At 60.4% G+C, this 21,322-nt stretch overlaps 1 protein-coding gene across 3 annotated transcripts in view; it reads left to right on the top strand.

Annotated features, from left to right (window-relative positions):
- LOC118720352 (zinc finger protein 281) overlaps window positions 1-20,943 on the top strand; it is a 44,946-nt gene extending 24,003 nt beyond the window's left edge. The window contains exons 29-30 of one of the 3 annotated variants that reach the window (XM_045582462.1): window positions 4,875-4,895; window positions 17,003-20,943. In XM_045582462.1, the coding sequence (XP_045438418.1) occupies window positions 4,875-4,895; window positions 17,003-18,940 (1,959 nt within the window). In that variant the 3' untranslated portion in view covers window positions 18,941-20,943. Of the gene's footprint in view, window positions 1-4,874; window positions 4,896-15,926; window positions 16,050-16,181 lie in introns of those variants that run through there. The other 2 variants (XM_045582464.1, XM_045582463.1) reach the window with 2 other exon arrangements.
- Window positions 20,944-21,322: the final 379 nt, after the last annotated feature.

Genomic DNA, 21,322 nt, shown 5'->3' with positions numbered 1-21,322 from the left:
CTTCCCCCCTCGGGCCCCTCCCTTCAGCCCGGCAGCTCTGATCGGCTCTGACGGGCGTTGGGGGCGATGTGTCGCCACCGGGAACCTGGTTCTCGTCTCGGGGCCGGCCTGCCGCGCTGGGCGGGGGGCGGCCGTGACGCTGGCCAGAGCCGCCGGCTGTTATTCTTGGTAATTGCCTTCATTAAGGCAGAGCGTGTGTCAATCAAACCGGCGGCTTTCAACATGCCAGCGGCTGGGGGGGGGGGGGGGGGGAGAAAAGCAAAAGCAAAAGAAAATAAAAAAAAGGCGTTCTGTTTGTCCGCGGCCGGGGGCGGGGGGCCTGGGGGGCCGGGCCCGTATTGGAAACAGGCGCGGGCAGTTTTCCGGGGACGTCGCTTCCCAGCGGCGCCCGCGGACTCTGAGCACCAACAGGGGGACGGGGGCGGGGAGCGGGGCGTAACGAGGAGCTCATGTGGGCTCGGGCCTGGGCGCAGCTTTTAAAAAACATAAATATGTATTTTCTCGGTTTTTTACAGAGAGGAAGGGAGAGGGACAGAGAGCTAGAAACATCGATGGGAGAGAAACATCCATCAGCTGCCTCCTGCACACCCCCTACTGGGGATGTGCCCGCCACCAAGGTCCATGCCGCGGACCGGAATCGAACCCGGGACCCTTCAGCCCGCAGGCCGGCGCACTATCCACTGAGCCACACCGGCTTCGGCTCCATCACTGTTATCAGACGAGGACGCGCCTCCGGTCCCGTGTCACCTGTTGCCGGGTCTTAAAGGGCCGGCGCGGACAGGCGACAGCACGGATCTCCACGGGGGAGGGGGGGAGCGGGGAGAGGGGGCTCGCCAGGCGGCCCCGGCCTCGGAGCCCACAGCCGCTAGCATTCACACCCTCGTTTGCATCCGTGTTACCGGGAGGCGAGCCCTGGGCGACGGCCCCACGCGGGTAGTTTGCTGTCGCTGGGAGGGTGGGCGTGGGCCTGGCCGAGCGCCTGTTTGTCAGTGAAACGGCCGTTAATTACCCCGCAGGGACCGGCCGGCCTCGTCCCGGATCAATAATTCATCCGCCTCCGGTCACGGGGAGAAACGCCAGGCACGGGGGGCCTGGGCCTGATGGGGGGACCCGGGCCTGATGGGGGGACCCCGGGCCTGATGAGGGGTCCCGGGCCTGATGAGGGGTCCCGGGCCTGATGGGGGGACCCGGGTCTGATGGGGGGGACCCCGGGCCTGATGGGGGGGACCCGGGCCTTATGGGGGGACCCCGGGCCTGATGAGGGGTCCCGGGCCTGATGGGGGGGCGACCCTGGGCCTGATGGGGGGGGACCCCGGGCCTGATGGGGGAGGATTCCGGGCCGGAGGGGGGGGTGAGGGTCCGGTTCGTTCTTTATGCATCGCCGGGAACCATGGCAACGCCGGGCGCCCATGTGGAGGGGCTTATTATTACTGTTTTATTATTTATTTATTCAAAATATACTTTATTGGTTTTCCACAGAGAGGAAGGAAGTCAGAAACATCGATGAGAGAGAAACACCGATCAGCTGCCTCCTGCACGCCCCCCACTGGGGATGTGCCCTCAACCCAGGTCCATGCCCTTGACCGGAATCGAACCCGGGACCCTTCCGTCCGCAGGCCGACCGACACTCTATCCACTGAGCCACACCGGTTCCAGCTGTTTTTATTTTATTTTTTTAATGTGTTTCTGTGGATGTCAGAGAGAGAAGGGAGACGGAGAAGCGTCCGTGAGGAGAGAGCATCGCGGCATCACAGACCGGCCGCCTCCCGCCCGCCCCCCTCTGGGGATGGAGCGCGCACCCGGGCCTGCGCCCCGACCGGGCATCGAACCCGGACCTCCGGCGGCTTATTTCTCAGGGGAGTCCCTGACGGTCAGGATCGCCTTCGCGAGGGGTTGGAAGCCTGAGGTTGGCCTTGCCCGGCCCCGCCCTCTGGAGAGAGGGTGCAGGACTGGGCACCCCATTTGCATTTGAAAACGGAGAAGACAGGGCGTGGGGGGCAGAGGGCTGGCGGGAGGGGGGGCAGAGGGGGAGGGGGAGCAGGGCGGGTGGGGGAGCGGCTGGCGGGGGGCAAGGGGGGGCGGTGATTTGTGCGGCCGGAGCCGGGAGGCGCCCGGTGGACCGTGTGAAAACAGTTCATTAAAACGTGGACGTGCCCGGCTGCCTGATGCAGAGAGCGTTTATGGCCGAGGCCCACGGCTTCGGGGGGCGGCCGATCGATGGGGCCATAACTCAGCCGGCGCCCCCATTCCCCCCGCCCGCCCGCCTGGCCTGGCCGGGGAGGGGGACCCCAAAACGCCTCCTTCCTCGGACCACGGACCCTCCGGTGCTCCAGGCGGCCAATCCGGGGCCGGCTCCCTGTCCCGGTCCCTCTCCCCAAAGCCGGTCCCTGTCCCTCTCCCCGAAGCCGGCTCCCTGTCCCTGTCCCTGTCCCCGAAGCCGGCCCCTGTCCCTGTCCCTGTCCCCGAAGCCGGCCCCGGTCCCTGTCCCTGTCCCTGTCCCTCTCCCCGAAGCCGGCCCCTGTCCCTGTCCCTGTCCCTGAAGCCGGCCCCTGTCCCTGTCCCTGTCCCTGCCCCTGTCCCTGTCCCTGTCCCTCTCCCCGAAGCCGGCCCCTGTCCCTGTCCCTGTCCCTGTCCCTCTCCCCAAAGCCGGCCCCTGTCCCTGTTCCTCTCCCCGAAGCCAGCCCCTGTCCCTGTCCCTCTCCCCGAAGCCGGCCCCTGTCCCTGTCCCTGTCCCTGTCCCTCTCCCCGAAGCCGGCCCCTGTCCCTGTCCCTCTCCCCGAAGCCGGCCCCTGTCCCTGTCCCTGTCCCTGTCCCTGTCCCTCTCCCCAAAGCCAGCCCCTGTCCCTGTCCCTGTCCCTCTCCCCGAAGCCGGCCCCTGTCCCTGTCCCTCTCCCCGAAGCCAGCCCCTGTCCCTGTCCCTGTCCCTCTCCCCGAAGCCGGCCCCTGTCCCTGTCCCTCTCCCCGAAGCCGGCCCCTGTCCCTGTCCCTCTCCCTGAAGCCGGCCCCTGTCCCTGTCCCTGTCCCTGTCCCTCTCCCCGAACCCGGCCCCGGTCCCTCGCGCGCGAGGCCGTTATGACCCGGAGAGGCGGATTCTGCGGGAGGAATGGGTGGTGGTGAGAGGGGCTTCCTTTATTTCACGTATCGGCCTCAGAGTATATTTTCATTGATTTCAGCAGGAAGGGAGGGGGAGAGAGAGATGGAGTGCTGTTTGCAGTAAAACGAACCCGTGTGTGTGTGGCCGCTGTGTTCTGTTCGGAAGTTCAGCTTTTATGGCATAAAAAAAGCCAGTACAGACCGGCCGGGCGGCTCAGCGGCTGAGCGTCGACCTAGGGACTGGGAGGTCCGGGTTCGAGTCCCGCTCAGGGCACAGGCCCGGGGGGCGGGCTCCGTCCCCAGTGGGGGGCGTGCAGGAGGCAGCCGGTCCACGATTCTCTCCCATCGTGGATGTTTCTCTCCCTCTCCCTTCCCCTCTGACATCAGTAATATTTATCTAATAGGACCAAGGTTTCACACATGTACTTGGCTCAGGTCTGTGTACGTGAATGTGTGGCTCTGCGTGTGACACGTGGGGACAAGGCGGGGTTCAGAAAGCACACGGCTGCCGAAGCCGGTGTGGCTCCGCGGATGGAGCGCCGGCCTGCGGACTGAAAGGTCCGATAGAGCGTCTGCCTGCGGTGGACTGAAGGGCCCCGGGTTCGACTCCGGTCAAGGGCAAGGACCTTGGTTGCGGGCACATCCCCGGTTGGGGGTGTGCAGGAGGCAGCCGATCGATGTCTTTATCTTTGACTCTCCCTCTCCCTTCCTCTCTGTAAAAAAACACATGGATATGTTTGAGGAAGCTTCCTTGTCTGTGCTGCTTGAGAGAGAGAGAAGAGGGAGATGGAGAGAGAGAGGGAGGGAGATGGAGAGGGAGGGAGGAGGGAGATGGAGAGAGAGAGAGGAGAGGGAGGGGAGATGGGAGAGGAGAGGGGAGATGGAGGGGGAGAGAAGAGGGAGATGGAAGAGGAAGAGGGAGGGAGAGAGCAGAGAGAGGAGAGAGATGGAGAGAGAGGAAGCGGGAGATGGAGATAGAGAGGAGGGAGATGGGAGGGAGGGAGAGGGATGAGGAGAGCGAAGAGGGAGATGGAGAGGGGAGAAGGGAGATGGAGAGGGGGGGAGGAGGGACGAGGAGATGGGAGAGGAGGAGGAGGGAGAGAGAGCGGGATGATTGAGAGGGCTGAGAGGAGGGAGATGGAGAGAGAGAGAAGAGGGAGATGGAGAGAGAGAGAAGAGGGAGATGGAGAGGGAGGGAGGAGGGAGATGGAGAGAGAGAGAAGAGGGAGATGGAGAGGGAGAGAAGAGGGAGATGGAGAGAGAGAGAAGAGGGAGATGGAGAGAGAGAGAAGAGGGAGATGGAGAGGGAGAGAAGAGGGAGATGGAGAGGGAGAGAAGAGGGAGATGGAGAGAGAGAGAAGAGGGAGATGGAGAGGGAGAGAAGAGGGAGATGGAGAGGGAGAGAAGAGGGAGATGGAGAGAGAGAGAGAGGGAGATGGAGAGAGAGAGAAGAGGGAGATGGAGAGGGAGAGAACGAGGGAGATGGAGATGGAGAGAGACGAGAAGAGGGAGAGGGAGGGTAGGAGGAGGGAGGTGGGAGGGGGGGGGAGGGGAGAGAGGAGGGTGGTCCTCGAACCGGGAGGCCCCCCGCAGCCCCCGATCTAATTGCCCGAACATGACGCGGGGTCTGGGCCGTCTCAGCCTGACGGGCGTAATTGATCCCCAAACACGGTGCCGGGCCGGCCCTGCGGCCACAGCGCCCAGGGCCCGGGGCTGATGGAAGCCGTTTTCCTTGTCTTTCTTTGGGCACAAAGGGGTCAGAGACATTAGCAAGTTAAAAGCGAGCGGGGGCCGCGGGCTCGCCCCCTGACCCCCGGCCCCCCCTAATCGGCTGCACATGTGGGCGGTTGGGGCCGACCTCGGGCGGTGAACCCAGTGCGGCGGGTCCGATGGCAGCGGGCGGAGGGAGGGCGCGCAGACCCCAGCACCCGCCGGCCTGGGGCATGAGGGCGTCTGGCTGGGGGGAGGGGGGAGATGGGGGGCCGCGGGGGGGAAGTGGGGCGGCCTGAGACGGATTCGGCGGACGTCTGAACGGTAATTGCGGGGTAATTGTGTTTGGGTTAGCGTCCGGGCTGTTATTTTTACGCTGACACAGGGCGGAATGTGCTTCTCAGGCCCCCGGCCGCCGGGCGAGAGGCAGGTGTCAGAGGCGGCGGTGGGGCCGCCCAGGAACCGAGGGAGGCCGGGGGTGGCCCCGATGGGCACGGGCTCCGGCTTTTTAAAATATATATATATTATTTTTTTTTTACAGAGAGGAAGGGGAGGAGAGAGAGAGTTAGAAACATCGATGAGCTGAAACCTGTGTGGCTCAGTGGATAGAGCATCGAGCTGCGGACTGAAGGATCCCGGGTTCGATTCCGGTCAAGGGCATGGACTTTGGTGGCGGGCACATCCCCAGAGGCAGCTGGTCGATGTTTCTCTCTCATCGACGTTTCCAACTCTCTCTCCCTCTCCCTTCCTCTCTGTAAAAAATCAACAAAATACATTTAAAAAAAAGAATTAAAAAAATAATAGTAAATAAAAAAAGAAACGTCGATGAGAGAGAAACATCCGTCAGCTGCCTCCTGCACACCTCCCACTGGGGATGTGCTCTGGTCCATGCCCTTGACCGGAATCGAACCTGGGACTCCTCAGTCCTTAGGCCGACGCTCTATCCACTGAGCCACACCAACCTGGGCCCATTGAACGTTTCCATAGTAGACACACCAGTGCCATTTTTTTTCCTTCTTAATGGCAATCTTGGGGAACAGCACAAGACGTTATGTGTACTGACGAGTGTTTCTGAGTTCTCCCCTGTTTCTTCCCTCTCTCTCTCTCTCTCTCTCTCTCTCTCTCTCTCTCTCTCTCTCTCTCCCTCCCTGACACGCACAGATATAAAATAATAAAAGCAGCCGAAACCGGTGTGGCTCAGTGGATAGAGCGTCGGTCTGCGGACTGAAAGGTCCCGGGTTCGATTCCAGTCAAGGGCATGTACCTCGGTTGCGGGCACATCCCCGGTGGGGGGTGTGCAAGAGGCAGCTGGTGGATGTTTCTCTCTCATCGACGTTTCTAACTCTTTATCCCTCTCTCTCTCTCTCCCTTCCTCTCTGTAAAAAATCAATAAAATATATTAAATAATAATAATAATAAAACCAATCCTCCGAACAGTGGAAACAGGAACCATCCGCCGCCTCCCACTCCGCCTGTTTCCCAGAAGGAAAAGGACCCCCTTTGCCCCCCGAACCCACTGCCCCCCACTTCCCCAGCGGTTTCTCCGGCGGGCGACGCTCGGAGGGAACCTTCGAGAAGTTAGAACCGTGTTTGCGTCGCTCCCCGCCCGCCCCCCTTCCTCCCGATGACTCGCCGCTGTCTATTCTCGATGAAATTGATGTCAAAAAGGGATTATATTGGGTCGGCAAGTAAGTAATTGCGGATTTTTAAAAGAAAATCAAAGACAATTTTTTCATGGAACTAAATAACTTTATTCTGTAATGTATTGCCCATTTTGATCAATGACCTTTTGCCATCTTTCAGGCAGCATCATAATCCCACGTTCAAAAAACTTCTGGTTTTTATTAGCAAAAAACTGAATCAGGTACGATTTGACATCATCATCATTATTGAAATTTTTACCATTCAAGGAGTTTTGTAAAGATCGAAACAAAAAGTAATCAGATGGTGCAAGGTCAGGACTATATGGTGGATGTGGCAAAACATCCCAACCAAGCTCCATTAATTTTGCCGAGTGACCAAAGATGTGTGTGGCCTTGCATTGTCATGATGGAATACAACACCTTTTCGATTTGTCAATTTTGGGCCGCTTTTCTTCAACTGCATTGTTTAATTTCATTAGTTGTTCAATGTAGACATCAGAATTGATCGTTCGGTTGGGTGGTAAGAGTTCAAAGTAGACAATTCCTTTGTAATCCCACCAAACTGATAACAAAACCTTCTTTTGATGAATATCAGCTTTTGATGTTGTTTGAGTTGGTTCACCTGGCCTGCTCCACGATCTTTTCCGCTTGATATTGTTGTAAACAACCCATTTTTCATCGCCAGTTATCAGTCGTTTTAAAAATGGATCATTTTCATTACGTTTCTTTAGCAAATCGCAGCTGCTAATGCGTTGCGTTAACTGTGATTCTTTCAGTTCGTGAGGAACCCATGTATCGAGTTTTTGAACATAGCCAAGTTGTTTTAAGTGATTTTCAGTGCATGTATGTGATACATGAAGCTTCTCTGCAATCTCACGTGTTGTACTGTGACAGTCCGAATTGATTATTGCTTTGATTAGGGCGTCATCAACTTCAACTGGACAACCAGAGCGTTTTTCATCTTTGAGTGAAAAATCACTAGAACGAAATTTGGCAAAACCAATTTTGACACTGCCGTTCTTTTAAGGCTTCGTCACCATAAACAGCACATAACTTTTTATGAGCTTGCGATGCGTTTTTCCCTTTGTGGAAATAAAAAATCAAAATATGACGAAAATGTTCCTTTGATTTTCCATTTTTCAACGAACGCCAAACAAAAACTACAAAACAGATCAAAAAACTTTTTTTACTGATTAACAGCTGAATAGCCAACTATCAAATAACAAAATGTGTTTTACATTTTTACTACGTCTGCAAACCTAAAAATTCAACTGAAGCCATATATGTGTGAAACCCGCAATTACTTACTTGCCGACCCAATATATTTCCCGTGGCAAATAGAAGGCTGCCCTCGGCTCCCCGGTGAGGACGTGCACCCCTTTAATCATGCTTTTCCTCTCGGGGCATTGAAATCTCCGTCACCAAGGACAACACCATAAATAAAAGGTGCGAGTGCGTCGCCGTGGGTGGGTTTTCCCTCTCTCTCCTCTCTCTTCTTCTCCACCTGCCGATGCGCCGCCCGAGCCCGGCCGGGGGAGAGGGAGAGAGCCGGTCGGACGTGGAGATTTATAATCGTTTATTACGTGCGGCCGGAGAGGGGGGGGGGGGCGGTGGGGAGGGAACAGGCGCCGAGGCATATACATCCATACACGGGCGCCGGGCGGGTAAATGAAAAGCAAAGTGAATCTCTGTGTCTTGTCATAAAGTAATGGGCGCCGAGCGGTGTTATTCATCGCCCGAGCCAAGATGCATGGACTGGCCGCCCCGCGCCGGCAGTGCCCGCGCGCTGATGGATGGCCGGCGGCCGGAGGTGGCCGGGCTCCACATAACGGTATCGTTAGGCCCACGGCACGGCCCAGAGCCTCCCATAAAGCTTTATGGCCGGCGGGCGGCTGTCATTTAGCTGCGCGGCCGCTAATGCCGTACCTGGGGCCGCGGGGGCTTCTGTAGCCGCCGTGTATGAGGCCCTGACGGAGTCCATCCCCCCGGGGGCCGCGGCAGCCACTCATCCCCACGGCGGGGGGGGGGGGGGGGGGGGGGGCGGGCAGGGGCGGGCGGGGGGGGGGGGGGAGAGGGGGGGCAAAATTCCAGGAGAGGCGGACGGTGGCCGTTCCCACACCCGCATCCCCCCCGGGAACGGGAGGCCCGTCCGGTTGCTGTTGTGATCTAGAAAAAGGGACTCCCAGCCCTGGCGGGGGTGGCTCAGTGGTTAGATGGGGTCCCGGGTTCGATTCTACCGTGTTTCCCCCAAAATAAGACATCCTCCGAAAATAAGACCTACTCACAGGTTTCCTTCTGAGGGAAATAGAAGGCATCCCCCCGAAAATAAGCCCCCCCCCCCCCCCCCCGGCTAAACATGAGAGATTTGGTCCACTGATTCTGAAAGAAATGGAGTCACAGGAAATTCACCGGGAAATTCAGGAATTGGATTGTGATGATGATGTTCCAGGAGAGGATGATATGATTGTCACTGAATAAATGAGTACATTCTTGATCCTGTAGGATTCTCAGTGTGTCTGGTTTGTGTGGACAACAAGCGTACTGCCGTACCGCACACAGGTAATACATGTCCTTTATTTTCATTGAATCATAAATGTGTACCGTGTTTTTCTTCATGGAAAAATAAGACAGCCCCTGGAAATAAGACGGAGCGCGTCTTTGGGAGCAAACATGAGTAGAAGACACTGTCTTATTTTCGGGGAAACAGGGTGGTTGAGGGCATAGGCCTGGGTGCAGCCTGAGGCGGGGGGGGTCTGCGGGAACCCCAGGCGTGTGCGTGCCCCACACGGAAACACGCAGAGAGCCGGCCCGTCACGCTGAGGGCGGCGCGGCCTGTGGTCTCGGGGGCGAAGGTCCGGAGCCGGCGAAGGGCCGCGGCTTCGCGTTAACGTTTAACCGGCGGCAGAGCCACGCCGTGTGGCAATTCTCCTAACGCTCAGCAAACACGGCCCGGGACCATCTCTCTCCCTCCTTCCTTCTTTCCTTTTAAACAAGTTTGTATGGATGTCAGAGAGAGGGAGGGAGAGAGAAACGTCCACGATGAGAGAGAATCACCCATCAGCTGCCTCCTGCACGCCCCCCACCGGGGACGTGCCCGCAACCAAGGTCCATGCCCTTGGCCGGAATCGAACCCGGGACCCTTCAGCCCGCAGGCCGACGCTCTATCCGCTGAGCCACACCGGCCGGGGCCAAAACTCTTTAAATTCTGTCCTGAAGTTCCTCCTCAGGTCCTGGGCCCCCTACCGCCCGCTGGTTCCAGCCTGAAAGTGGATACAAGAGTGAACTGGGCCGGAACCAGCGTGGCTCAGCGGATAGAGCGTCGGCCTGCGGACTGAAGGGTCCCGGGTTCGATTCCGGCCAAGGGCATGGACCTTGGTTGCGGGCACATCCCCGGTGGGGGGCGTGCAGGAGGCAGCTGATCGATGATTCTCTCTCATCGATGTTTCTAGCTCTCTCTCCCTCTCCCTTCCTCTCTGTAAAAAATAAATAGAAAATATAGATATTAAAAAAAGAGTGAATCAGCTTCATCTTCCCCCCAGGCCAGCCCCGCCTCCCCGCGGTCACAGCTGGGTGAGCTGACCCCCAGGGAGCCTCCCGAGGGGTCCTGTTTTGCATGACACACGCCTGCGTGGAGCCAGGTGTGGCCGCGGAGCTCGGCTCCCTGGGCCGTTATAATTATCTCTCCGCCAGCGAGAGGGCGCGAAGGGCAGGCCGGGCCGCCCCCGCCCGAGGCCACAGAACCAGTTTGCGGTGGAGCTGGAGTCACCACCTGGAGGTGCTGAGACTCGGGGAAGGCGTGTGCGTGTGCGTGTGTGTGTACACGCATGTATGTGTCTGTGCGTGCGTGTGCATGCGAGTGTGTGAATGTGTTTGCATGTGTGTAACAGTGCGTGTGCATGCGTGTGCGTGTGCATGCATGTGTGTGTGTGTGAAAATGTAGGCTCCTGCGGCCCCCTGATTCACAGCCAGACCAGGGAGGGAGAGTGAGGTGACTCATTAGATTTTTTTTCTTTTTTTTAAATTTCAGAAAGGGGAGAGGGAGAGAGAGACAGAAACATCTGTGATGGGAGAGAAGCATTGCTCGGCTGCCTCCTGCACCCCCTTCCCCCCACTAGGGATGGAGACCACAGCGCCGGGTATGTGCCTGGGGCCCGTCAGCCAGGAGCCCGCGGTCTACCCACTGAGCCACACCGGCGAAGGCTGAGACTCACTCTATGTAAGCACATTTACATCTTCTTTTGTTCCAATGTATTGTAGTCTTAAAAAAAACAACCCACCACAGTATTTTTTTATTGTTTTCAGAAAAGAAGGGAGAGGGGGGGAGAGAGAGAGAGAGAGAGAGAGAAACATCCATGATGAGAATCACTGATCAGAGCTGCCTCCTGAACGCCCCCCCCACCCCCACCAGTGGAGATCGAACCCACAGTCTGGGCACGTACCCCCAACTGGAATCGAACCCGGGACCCTTCAGCCCACCGAGCCGCACCGGCAGGGGCCGCAGTCTCCGTATGAGACGGCGGGACTGAAGGAAAACCTCCCAGCAGGTCCCCAGGACGGACACGCAGCCCAGCCTCCCGCAGGCTCTGTTCCCGTCTCCACGGCAACCTGCCACAGGGGCCGCCCCTCCCACCCTCCCCCCTCCCCCCTCCCCCTCCCCCTCCCCCCTCCCTCTCCCCCCTCCCCCCCTCCCCTCTCCCCCCCTCCCCCCCTCCCCTCTCCCCCCTCCCCCCTCCCCCTCTCCCCCCTCCCCCCTCCCCCTCCCCCTCCCCCCTCCCCCTCTCCCCCTCCCCCCTCCCCCCCTCCCCCTCCCCCCCTCCCCCCCTGGGTCCTGCCGGGAATAGCTTCTGCGGCCTCACCTGGGTCTGACTCACCTGCCCTCCCTCCCGGCCTTCCCACCAGGAAGCCAGGGATCGCTTCCCTGTTATTTTCCTACACATTTTCCCTCGATTTAAAAAAAAAAAAAATCATATATATCTCCATTGATTTCAGAGCGGGAGAGGGAGAGAGAGAGAGAAACATCCACGATGAGAGAGAACCGTCCACCCGCTGCCCCTGCATGCCCCTTCCCCCTCCCCCACTGGGGACGGAGCCTGCGGCGCGGCCCGACCAGGCATCGAACCCTGACCTGCAGGTTCAGAGGTCGATGCTCAGCCCCGGAGCCAGGCGGGCCGGCGGCCGGGCAGGAGCACGGCTTGAAAATGGACAAGCGCCCGCAGCATTGCGCCCCGCGCACAGACGGGACGGCCGTGCAGGAAACGGCGATCGATCGTGACGGGGCCGTCCGGCTGAGTGTGCCCTCGCCCGGCGGTCGGCAAACCGCGGCTCTCGGGCCCCGGAGGGCGGCTCTTCCACAGAACACCACGGCCGGGCGGGTCTGTGTGGGAGACGTGGCGTCAGAAGACGTTTACGTTTAAACAACGTGGCTCCCCAGAGACACGTCCGTCGTGGTGGTATTGATATCTGGCTCTGTTTGCCGACCACGGGCCTAGCAGACTTTGGGGGGGGGGGGCGGGGAGAGGGGAAGGGGAGATGGTATGTTTCCCAGCGATACAGGAGACACAACTGGGCCCTCACCGGTGTGGCTCAGTGGATAAGGCCTTGGCCTGCAGACGTAAGGGTCCCGGGTTCGATTCCGGCCAAGGGCAGGCTCCTCCCTGGTCGGAGTGCGTGCAGGAGGCAGCCCATCGACGTTTCTCTGTCTCTCCTTCTCTCTAAAAATCAATGGGAGCCCTAACCCGTGTGGCTCCGTGGACAGAGTGTCGGCCTGCAGATTCAAGGGTCCCAGGTTCGAATCCGGTCAAGGGCATGGACCTCGGTTGCGGGCACATCCCCAGTGGGGGGTGTGCAAGAGGCAGCTGGTCTATGTTTCTCTCTCATGGATGTTTCTGACTCTCTATCCCTCTCCCTTCCTCTCTATAAATAAAAAAAAAAATCAATAAAATATTTAAAAAATTTGCAAATTGTATAACAAAAAATTCTAGAATGTATGAAGATGTCCTGCCAATCATTAGGCAAGACAAAAAAATAAAAAATTAAATAAAAAAAAAGGAAAAGAAAAAAGAAATACAGATGCCACCTGGCTGTTCTGCGATTACTTTGACGACCTTTTCCGAGTTTGAATTTTCTCCCTGAGACGGGCACACTGTTTTTAAAAATATATATTTTATTATCATTTTATTTTATTTTATTATTATTTTTTTTTACAGAGAGGAAGGGGGGGGGGGGGATAGAGGGCTAGAGACATCGATGTGCCCGCAACCAAGGTCCATGCCCTTGACCGGAACCAAACCTGGGACCCTTCAGTCCGCAGGCCGACGCTCTATCCACTGAGCCACACCGGTCCCGGCGATTTTTCTAACATTCCGTGTACCCGGGGTTGGCATTTTTATTTTCTAACTTGAAGGAACCGAATAGCAGCCCCCTTCTCCCCCGCTCCCCCGCCTCCCCTCTTCAGCGAGGGCCGCCCGTTCTCTTACAAATGCCCGAGGCACCGCCGCTAACGCTGAGAAATAGGGAACTAAATCGACCTTGATGAAGTGTGTCTTCTTCTGTCTCTGCCGGGGAAGTTTATTCCGGGGGCCGTGGCGGCGGCAGGCAGGCATGATGGGCGCTAACGGCTGCCCCCCCCCCTCCACCGCGGGGAGCAGGCCTGTCCGTCTTCCTGATGGATGGAGTGCGCGCCCCGAGGTGGGTCTGCTGGGGTGCTCAAGGCTGACGCGGGCGCTGACAGGCTTCTCATCTTGATCACCGAGGGGCCCGAGCCGGCTGGCTGCCGTCCCGCCCGCGCCCGAGGCTGCCCTTCACGGCTGGGCTGGCCAGTCTGCCTCCCGCTCCCATCAGACACTGTCTCCCCGCAGGAGGGCGGGAGGGGGGAGGCCTCCTTCCTCAGGGCATCCGCTCGCACGTTACCGGGGCCTGAAGCTGGCGAGTTCTTTTTTTTTTTTTTTTTTTTAATATATTCTATTGATTTTTAAAAATATATATTTTATTGATTTTTTTTTACAGAGAGGAAGGAGAGAGATAGAGAGCTAGAAACGTCGATGAGAGAGAAACATCGACCAGCTGCCTCTTACACACCCCCTACCGGGGATGTGCCCGCAACCAAGGTCCATGTCCTTGACCGGAATCGAACCCGGGACCTTTCAGTCCGCAGACCGACGCTCTATCCACTGAGTCAAACCGGTTTCGGCTTCTATTGATTTTTTAGCAGAGAGGAAGAGAGAGCGACAGAGAATTAGAAACATGGATGAGAGAGATTCATTGACCAGCTGCCTCCTGCACACCCCCTACCAGGGATGTGCCCGCAACCAAGGTACGTGCCCTTGACCGGAATCGAACCCGGGACCTTTCAGTCCGCAGGCTGATGCTCTACCCACTGAGCCAAACCGGTTTCGGCTTCTATTGATTTTTTAGCAGAGAGGAAGAGAGAGCGACAGAGAATTAGAAACATGGATGAGAGAGATTCATTGATCAGCTGCCTCCTGCACACCCCCTACCAGGGATGTGCCCGCAACCAAGGTACGTGCCCTTGACCGGAATCGAACCCGGGACCTTTCAGTCCGCAGGCCGGCGCTCTATCCACTGAGCCACACCGGTTTTGGCGGAGTTGGTGAATTCTTGATCCTCCCTGTTCACGCCGGACTCAGTCCCCCCGCAGGTCCCGGGGGCAGAGGGGCGGGCGCCTGAGCGAGCTGCGGGAGCTGGGAAAGTACGGGTGTCCTGTCCCCACAAGCTCGGTCCCCACGGCCTGGGACGCCCTCGAGCAGACACTCCGGAGGAGGCCCAGGAGGACGCAGGAATCACCGTCAGGGTTTCAGTGGGGACAGGCCTCAGGGAGGTCATGTATGATGGAACCGTGTGCTTGTATGTAGCTGGGCGTTTTGCCACGGACATGGGCTTGCGGCGGGAGAAGACACGCTATGTACACACAGGATGGTCACCGTTCTGGTGTGTATCAATGCCGTGTGTGTGTGTGTGTGTGTGTGGGCACGTTATGGGGTTCGATTTTTAAAAAATATATTTTATTGATTTTTTTACAGAGGGGAATTGAGAGGGATAGTTAGAAACATTGATGAGAGTCATCGATCAGCTGCCTCCTGCACGCGCCCCACTGGGGATGTGCCTGCAACCAAGGTCCATGCCCTTGACCGGAATCGAACCTGGGACCCTTCAGTCCGCAGGCTGATGCTCTACCCACTGAGCCACACCGGTTTTGGCCGGGGTTCGATTTTTGCATCCCTCCTGGGACTTTTGCAGCCTTGGGGACAGGAGGCACTGAGACTGGGTTTTTGGGGATTGGGCTTGGATTTCAAGGGGTGACTTGGTCCCGGTCCCCCTTTTGCACGGGTTCCTCCGGGTGCTGCTCTCCTGGGGATGGGTTTCCGCAGGTGTCACCCCGGGGTGGGGTGCCAGGCGGCACGTGGCCAGGCCCCAGCCTCGGGCCCAGACCCAGCAGGTGTGGGGCTGACACGCCGCGGATGCCCGCACGTGGGCGAGCTTTGCAGCCGCACCTGGGCCGCCGCCCTTTCCTGCGCCTCCGGGCAGGCTGGCAGGGAGACAAGTTTTTTTTTGCTTCTCTTTATTCTTTCGCAGCGGGACCGCTATCTGAGGCTTTTCCTGCAGCTGCAGAAGGCCGCGCGCCACGAGGCCCCGAGGAGGAGGGAGGCCCTCGGAGGGACCTGGGTTCGGATCCCGCCCCTGGATGCATTGCATACGGTGCAGGGGAGCGCGCCCCGCCGTCCCCCCGTGCGTGCGGGCCTCAGTTTCCCCGCCAGCCCCCAGCCCGCAGCCCGCAGCCTGCACGCGCCGCCCCGCCCGCCGGACATCCCGCCCCCGGGGGGCTGCCCACGTCGCGGGCGCCTTTCCGCACACACGCCTGTCCGTCAACCGCCGCCCACCAATCAGGCCGCGCCTGCCGCCGAGGGGGTCCCGCAGGCCACGCCCCGTCTCCCCCAGCAGCCCCCGGGGGGCTGCCCACCTCGCGGGCGCCTTTCCGCACACACGCCTGTCCGTCAACCGCCGCCCACCAATCAGGCCGCGCCTGCCGCCGAGGGGGTCCCGCAGGCCACGCCCCCTCTCCCCCAGCAGCCCCCGGGGGGCTGCCCACCTCGAGGGCGCCTTTCCGCACACACGCCTGTCCGTCAACCGCCTCCCACCAATCAGGCCGCTCGAGCCTCCGAGAGGGTCCCGCAGGCCACGCCCCCTCTCCCCCAGCAGCCCCCGGGGGGGGGGACTGCCCACCTCGCGGGCGCCTTTCCGCACACAAGCCTGTCCGTCAACCGCCGCCCACCATCAGGACGCGCCGGCCGCCGAGGGGGGGGGTCCCGTCCCTCAGGCCACGCCCCCTCTCCCCCAGCAGCCCCCGGGGGCCGCCGGCCCCGGCGCCCAACCGCCCCGGCGGTGATCGACAGGCGGGCGGGCGGGCGGAAGCCGCGGCGCCTGCGCACTGGGTGGGCGCAGCGCTCCCCTCGGGCCGGGCCGGCGGCTCCCAGCAGCCCCCGCGCCGCGCCTGCGCAGAGCGGGGGAGGCTTTTAATTCCATTGTGGGGAGGACGGCGTTATTTTTATTAACCGGAGGCGGCGGCGGCGGCGCGGCGGCGGGACCGTAAGTGCGGGCGGCGGCGGCGCGGGCGGGCGGGGCCGGCCGGCGGGCGGCCGGGAGGCCGGGCGGCCGGGCGGGGCGGGCGGGCGCCCCCGCGGCCCGGCCCCAGCGCCTCTCCGTCCTCTCCCTCCGCAGCCAGGCCTCGCCGCCCGGGCATGAGAGTCGGCGGCGGGCTCGCCAGCGGCGGCGGCTCCGGCGGCCCCGGCGGCGGCCGGCGGGCGGAGATGGAGCCCAGCTTCCCGCAGGGCCTGGTCATGTTCAACCACCGGCTGCCCCCGGTCGCCAGCTTCGCCCGGCCGGCCGCCCCCCCCGCGGCCTGCGCGCTCGGCCCGCCCGCGGCCCCCGCCGAGCCGCCGCCGCCGCCGCCGGACGTGACTTTCAAGAAGGAGCCGGCGGCCTCCTCCGCCGCCGCCGCCGCCGCCGCCGCCCCGTCCCCGTCGGCGGCCTTCCCCGCGGCGCCGCGCACCCCGTGGGGCTTCCTGCAGCCGCTCGTGAGCATCAAGCAGGAGAAGCCGGCCGACCCCGACGAGCCGCCGCCGCCGCACCCGCACCCGCACCCGCACCACCACCACCACCACCACCACCACCACCACCCGCCCTTCGGCGGCCTGTTCGCCGGCGCCGAGGAGCGCGGGCCCGGCCTGGCCGGCGACCCGGGCGGCCCCGGCGTCATCCAGGACCTGAGCTCAGTCCTGCACCCGCAGCCGCCGCCGCCCGCCCCGCACCCGCACCCGCACCCGCACCCGCGCGACGGCCTGCTGGGCGCCGAGGAGCCCAAGCCGGACCACACGCACGGCAAGAAGGCCAAGCGGCCCAAGCCGGAATCTCAGGGAACCAAAGCCAACAAGCGGAAGGCGCCCGGGGGTGCGTCCTCCTCCTCCTCCTCCTCCTCCTCCTCCTCCTCCTCCTCCTCCTCCAAGCCGGGCCTGGCCGCCCCCGGAGGAGCCTCGGCCGCCGCCGCCGACGGGGAGGCCGCGGGCGCCGTGCTGTCGCCCAGCCAGAAGCCGCACGTCTGCGACCACTGCAGCGCGGCCTTCCGCAGCTCCTACCACCTGCGCCGCCACGTCCTCATCCACACGGGCGAGCGGCCCTTCCAGTGCGGCCAGTGCCACATGGGCTTCATCCAGAAGTACCTGCTGCAGCGGCACGAGAAGATCCACAGCCGCGAGAAGCCCTTCGGCTGCGACCAGTGCAGCATGAAGTTCATCCAGAAGTACCACATGGAGCGGCACAAGCGCACGCACAGCGGCGAGAAGCCGTACAAGTGCGACAGCTGCCAGCAGTTCTTCTCCCGGACCGACCGGCTGCTCAAGCACCGGCGCACCTGCGGGGAGGCCGGGGCCAAGGGGGCCCCCGGAGGCGGCGGCGAGCCGGGCCCCGCGGCCCCCCCGGGCGCCGTGCCGGGCAGCCTGGCCGCGCTGTCTCAGGGAAGCGGCTCGTCCAGGAGGAAGTCCAAGGCCAAGAGCGCGGCCGCCGCCGAGAACAAGGAGCATAAGGCGGGCAAGGCGGGCGAGCCGCCGCTGGCCAGCGGCCTGGGCATGCAGACCTACTCGGTGGAGATGCCCGCCCTGTCGCCGGGCGGCCTGGACGAGCTGCAGAGGAGGGTGCCAAAGCTCATCTTCAAGAAGGGAGGCCGGAAGGCCGCCGACAAGACCTACCTGAACTTCGTGGCGCCGCTGCCCGAGCTGGTGGGGCCGAAGGCGCTGTCCGCGAAGCCGGGCGGCCTGGGCGGGGCCGGGGGCGCCGGCGCCGAGGCCCTGGGCGGCCTGCTCCCGGGCGGCGGCGGCAAGCAGGGCCCGCTGAGCAGCTACGACGACGCCATGCAGTTCTCCAAGAAGCGGCGCTACCTGCCCTCCGCCGCCAGCAACAGTGCCTTCTCCGTCAGCGTGGGCCACATGGCCGCCCAGCCCTCCGTCATCCAGGCGGCCGGCGCCGGCGTGCTGGAGGGCGAGGCCCCGCTGGCGCTCATGGACGCGGACATCAAGGCCTGCCACGACAAGTCCGGCATCCCCGACGAGGTGCTGCAGAGCATCCTGGACCAGTACTCCGGCAAGGCCGAGAGCCAGAAGGAGGACCCCTTCGGCCTGGCCGAGCCCCGGGTGGACCTGCACGCCTCCGGGGAGCACGGCGAGCTGGCGCCCGAGGGCGGCCTGAGCCCGGGCGCCCAGGCCCCGCCCAGCGACAAGGCCCTGGTGCTGCAGGAGTACTCCAAATACCTCCAGCAGGCCTTCGAGAAGTCCACCAACACCGGGTTCGCCCTCGGGCACGGGTTCCAGTTCGTCAGCCTGGCCTCGCCCCTCCACAACCACTCGCTGTTCCCCGAGAAACAGATCTACACTACGCCCCCCCTGGAGTGTGGCTTCGGCCAGTCTGTTACCTCAGTGTTGCCGTCCTCGTTGCCAAAGCCTCCTTTTGGGATGCTGTTCGGATCCCAGCCGGGCCTGTACCTGTCCGCTCTGGACGCCACCCACCAGCAGCTGACCCCTTCCCAGGAGCTGGACGATCTGATCGACTCCCAGAAGAACCTCGAGACGTCCTCGGCCTTCCAGTCCTCATCTCAGAAGCTGCCGAGCCAGAAGGAGCAGCAGAAGGCCCTGGAGCCCTCGGCCAGCTTCCCGCTGCCCTCTCCGGAGCTCGCCGGCCCGCTGGACGCCCAGAAGGACATGGAGCCGCGGGCCACCTACCAGATCGAGAACTTTGCACAGGCGTTCGGGTCTCAGTTCAAGCCGGGCGGCAGGGTGCCAATGACCTTCGTCAGTAACTCCAACGGCGAGGCGGACCCCAGAGCCAGGACTGCGGTGTCCGATTTCTCAGGGTACACAAACATGATGGCCGACGGGAGCGAGCCGTGCAGCACGCGCGTCAAGACTCCCACCAGCCAGAGCTACAGGTAAGCCCCCGGGCGGCGGCCGGGGGTCCCAGGATGCGATTTCTGTTTCGTTCCGAGAACACTGCCATTGGAATGTTTGTACACGATCCTCTTAAGAATGATGTAATGCCCTTTCAATGCAACTTTTCATATTTAGTTTATTTTGTTAGCGTGATTTTAGCTCTGTTTCTATTATGATTTTTAATGGAAATCGATAGATTAAAAATAGTTTGACATTCAAAAGTGACAATGTCTTAGCAATCAAATTTACATGTATAGAGATGGTCAGGGAATAGCCCAAAAGTTTTAAATGCAAAAAAGTACAAAAAATAAAAAAACCAAAAAAAAAGGGAGAAAACAAAAAAAAAACGATGTAAAATACAGAACAAAAAAAAAAAAACTTTGTTGCTAGGATTAAGGTTATTCTAATTGCTTTACTCTCAGGAAAGTGTAATAACGCATGGGAACTCTGTACGCTGTCGCTGTGATGGAATATCCGGTTTACAGATGGTATTCGCTTCACCATTCGAGTAAGGGATCGGAAACATTTCACGTGCTCTGTCTGGGCCGACAGGATCTCCATTTCCCCGTCTGAGGAAGGGGTGGAGAGAGAACATTTCAGATCGCGATGCCGCCGTGTGCGCGCGGCCTCTCACTGTGCTCTGAGCTTCCACCACGTCCCCCCGCCGGCAGGACAGAGCCCCCGGGGCCTCTGGGCCCAGCCCGGAACCATAGCTTTAATGAAAGAAGTCACAACTTTTAAAAAGCACCCGCTCCCTGCCCACCTGTGCCGTCCACCGACAGGCAGCTGGCGCTGGCCCAGGGTCGGAGCCGAGCCGGGGTTCGGGGTTCGGACCCCGTTGGGGTGACTAGTTCTTTGGAATTGGGGGTGTGTGGTGTCACACATAGCCCGGAGACATCTCCTCTGTGCAGGTCACCCGCACTTCTGGGTGTCTGTTTTTTTTTTCTTTTGTTTTTTTTTTCCTTCTAAACCTACCCTCTTTCTAAGGGTTGTGGCCCTCCTCGACCTGACAGTTTCAGTTTTAGAACGAGCTACATTCCAATGAGCATTTCACTGGCCCGCGGCGTCCAAACACCAAACAGTAATGAGAGAGACACCTGCCCCTCCCAGCTTGAACCACGGGAGAGAACCCACGCAGGTCTTTACGTATCGGGACGCCCCACGTGCTTGGCGCCCGAGCGCCGGCCGCGGTGTGTAATCCCAGCCGGTGCCGTAGCCAGCGGGAGGGCCGGCCCGCCTCCCAGTGACCTCAGAGCCCCTCGGCGGAGCCGCAGCCGAGCGCAGGGGCGCCCGTCAGTATTGTGCGGGGTGGGGGGTCGTGGGGAGGGACCCCGACTCGCCGCCCACCCGCATTGCCATTTGCAGCTGCTGGTGACCGGCTCTGCCCCAAACCACTCTCAGCCATTGTGTTTTTTTCCTGGTGACGTTTTCACCTGCCCCGGGTGTTGCTGCGGTGAGTCCTGTGTACTCTCGTGGTGGTTCAGGCTCCCGCCCCGCTGGCGTCAGGAAAGCACCACTCACCTTTGTTTGTTTGCCCCTCGTTGTGCAACCCGCCTGCCCCGGCTTCCATGGACGATGCAGTCATTAACTTCGTGCGAGCGCACGACGCTTCTGTTACGAAAGCAGTGTTTGGGAAACGAGGGGTCATTAAGATGGTTACAGAATACTAGTTTATTCCCCCCCTTCCTCCTTTCCCCCCTTAAGCGTGCTTCTGCCAGCTGAGGGTCACCTCCGAGCCACTGCAGGATTCTTAGAAGAAGAAAACGTGTTTAACCCTCTTACACCCACTTGGTTCTAAAGTCTGTATTTCTCATTTGGGGGACGGGGTCCAGGTCTGTGGGGGCGGAGAGGGCCTTCCCGCCGGATCCCCGATGTGCGGTCCCCGCGTTTGTTTTATACAGGTTTTGGATTTCTCTAACTTTTATTGTGTGTACTGAAACTGCATATGTATTATTCTGATTGTTTGCTCTAGTTTACTACCAATAAAAGACCCGTTAATCACAAAATCCGAAAAGAGGCGTCCTCTGCTTCCTGCCCGCCACCTCTTCCAGATCTTTCTGTGCCTGCGTTTCCCGGGGCGGCCACGGGCCAGGGGCCGGCTCTTTTCCTGGTTTGTTTTTTTCCAACCCGAATGTCCCATGTTCCCGGGTTTCTCTGGAAACTGGTTGGCTGTTTTCCCTGTGTTTGAGGGTCGCTGTATGAAAGCAGAGATTTGACAGTCTGGGACATGGGTTCTTGAATCGGGGTTCGCCATCCCACACATCATCCCAGCGGCTATTGGCGCTTCATTCTGAGTTCCAGGATCTGTGAGTTCCTGGCACTTTTTTTTTTTTCCTCGAAAAGGTAATAAACTAAGAGCATGACACAAATACAATCTGTCCAGAG

This window comes from Pipistrellus kuhlii, unplaced genomic scaffold (assembly GCF_014108245.1).
Source record: "Pipistrellus kuhlii isolate mPipKuh1 unplaced genomic scaffold, mPipKuh1.p scaffold_m20_p_163, whole genome shotgun sequence".
Classification (NCBI taxonomy): domain Eukaryota; kingdom Metazoa; phylum Chordata; class Mammalia; order Chiroptera; family Vespertilionidae; genus Pipistrellus; species Pipistrellus kuhlii.
Note: the sequence above shows the minus strand (reverse complement) of the source record. Positions and strands in the feature narration are given on the sequence as shown.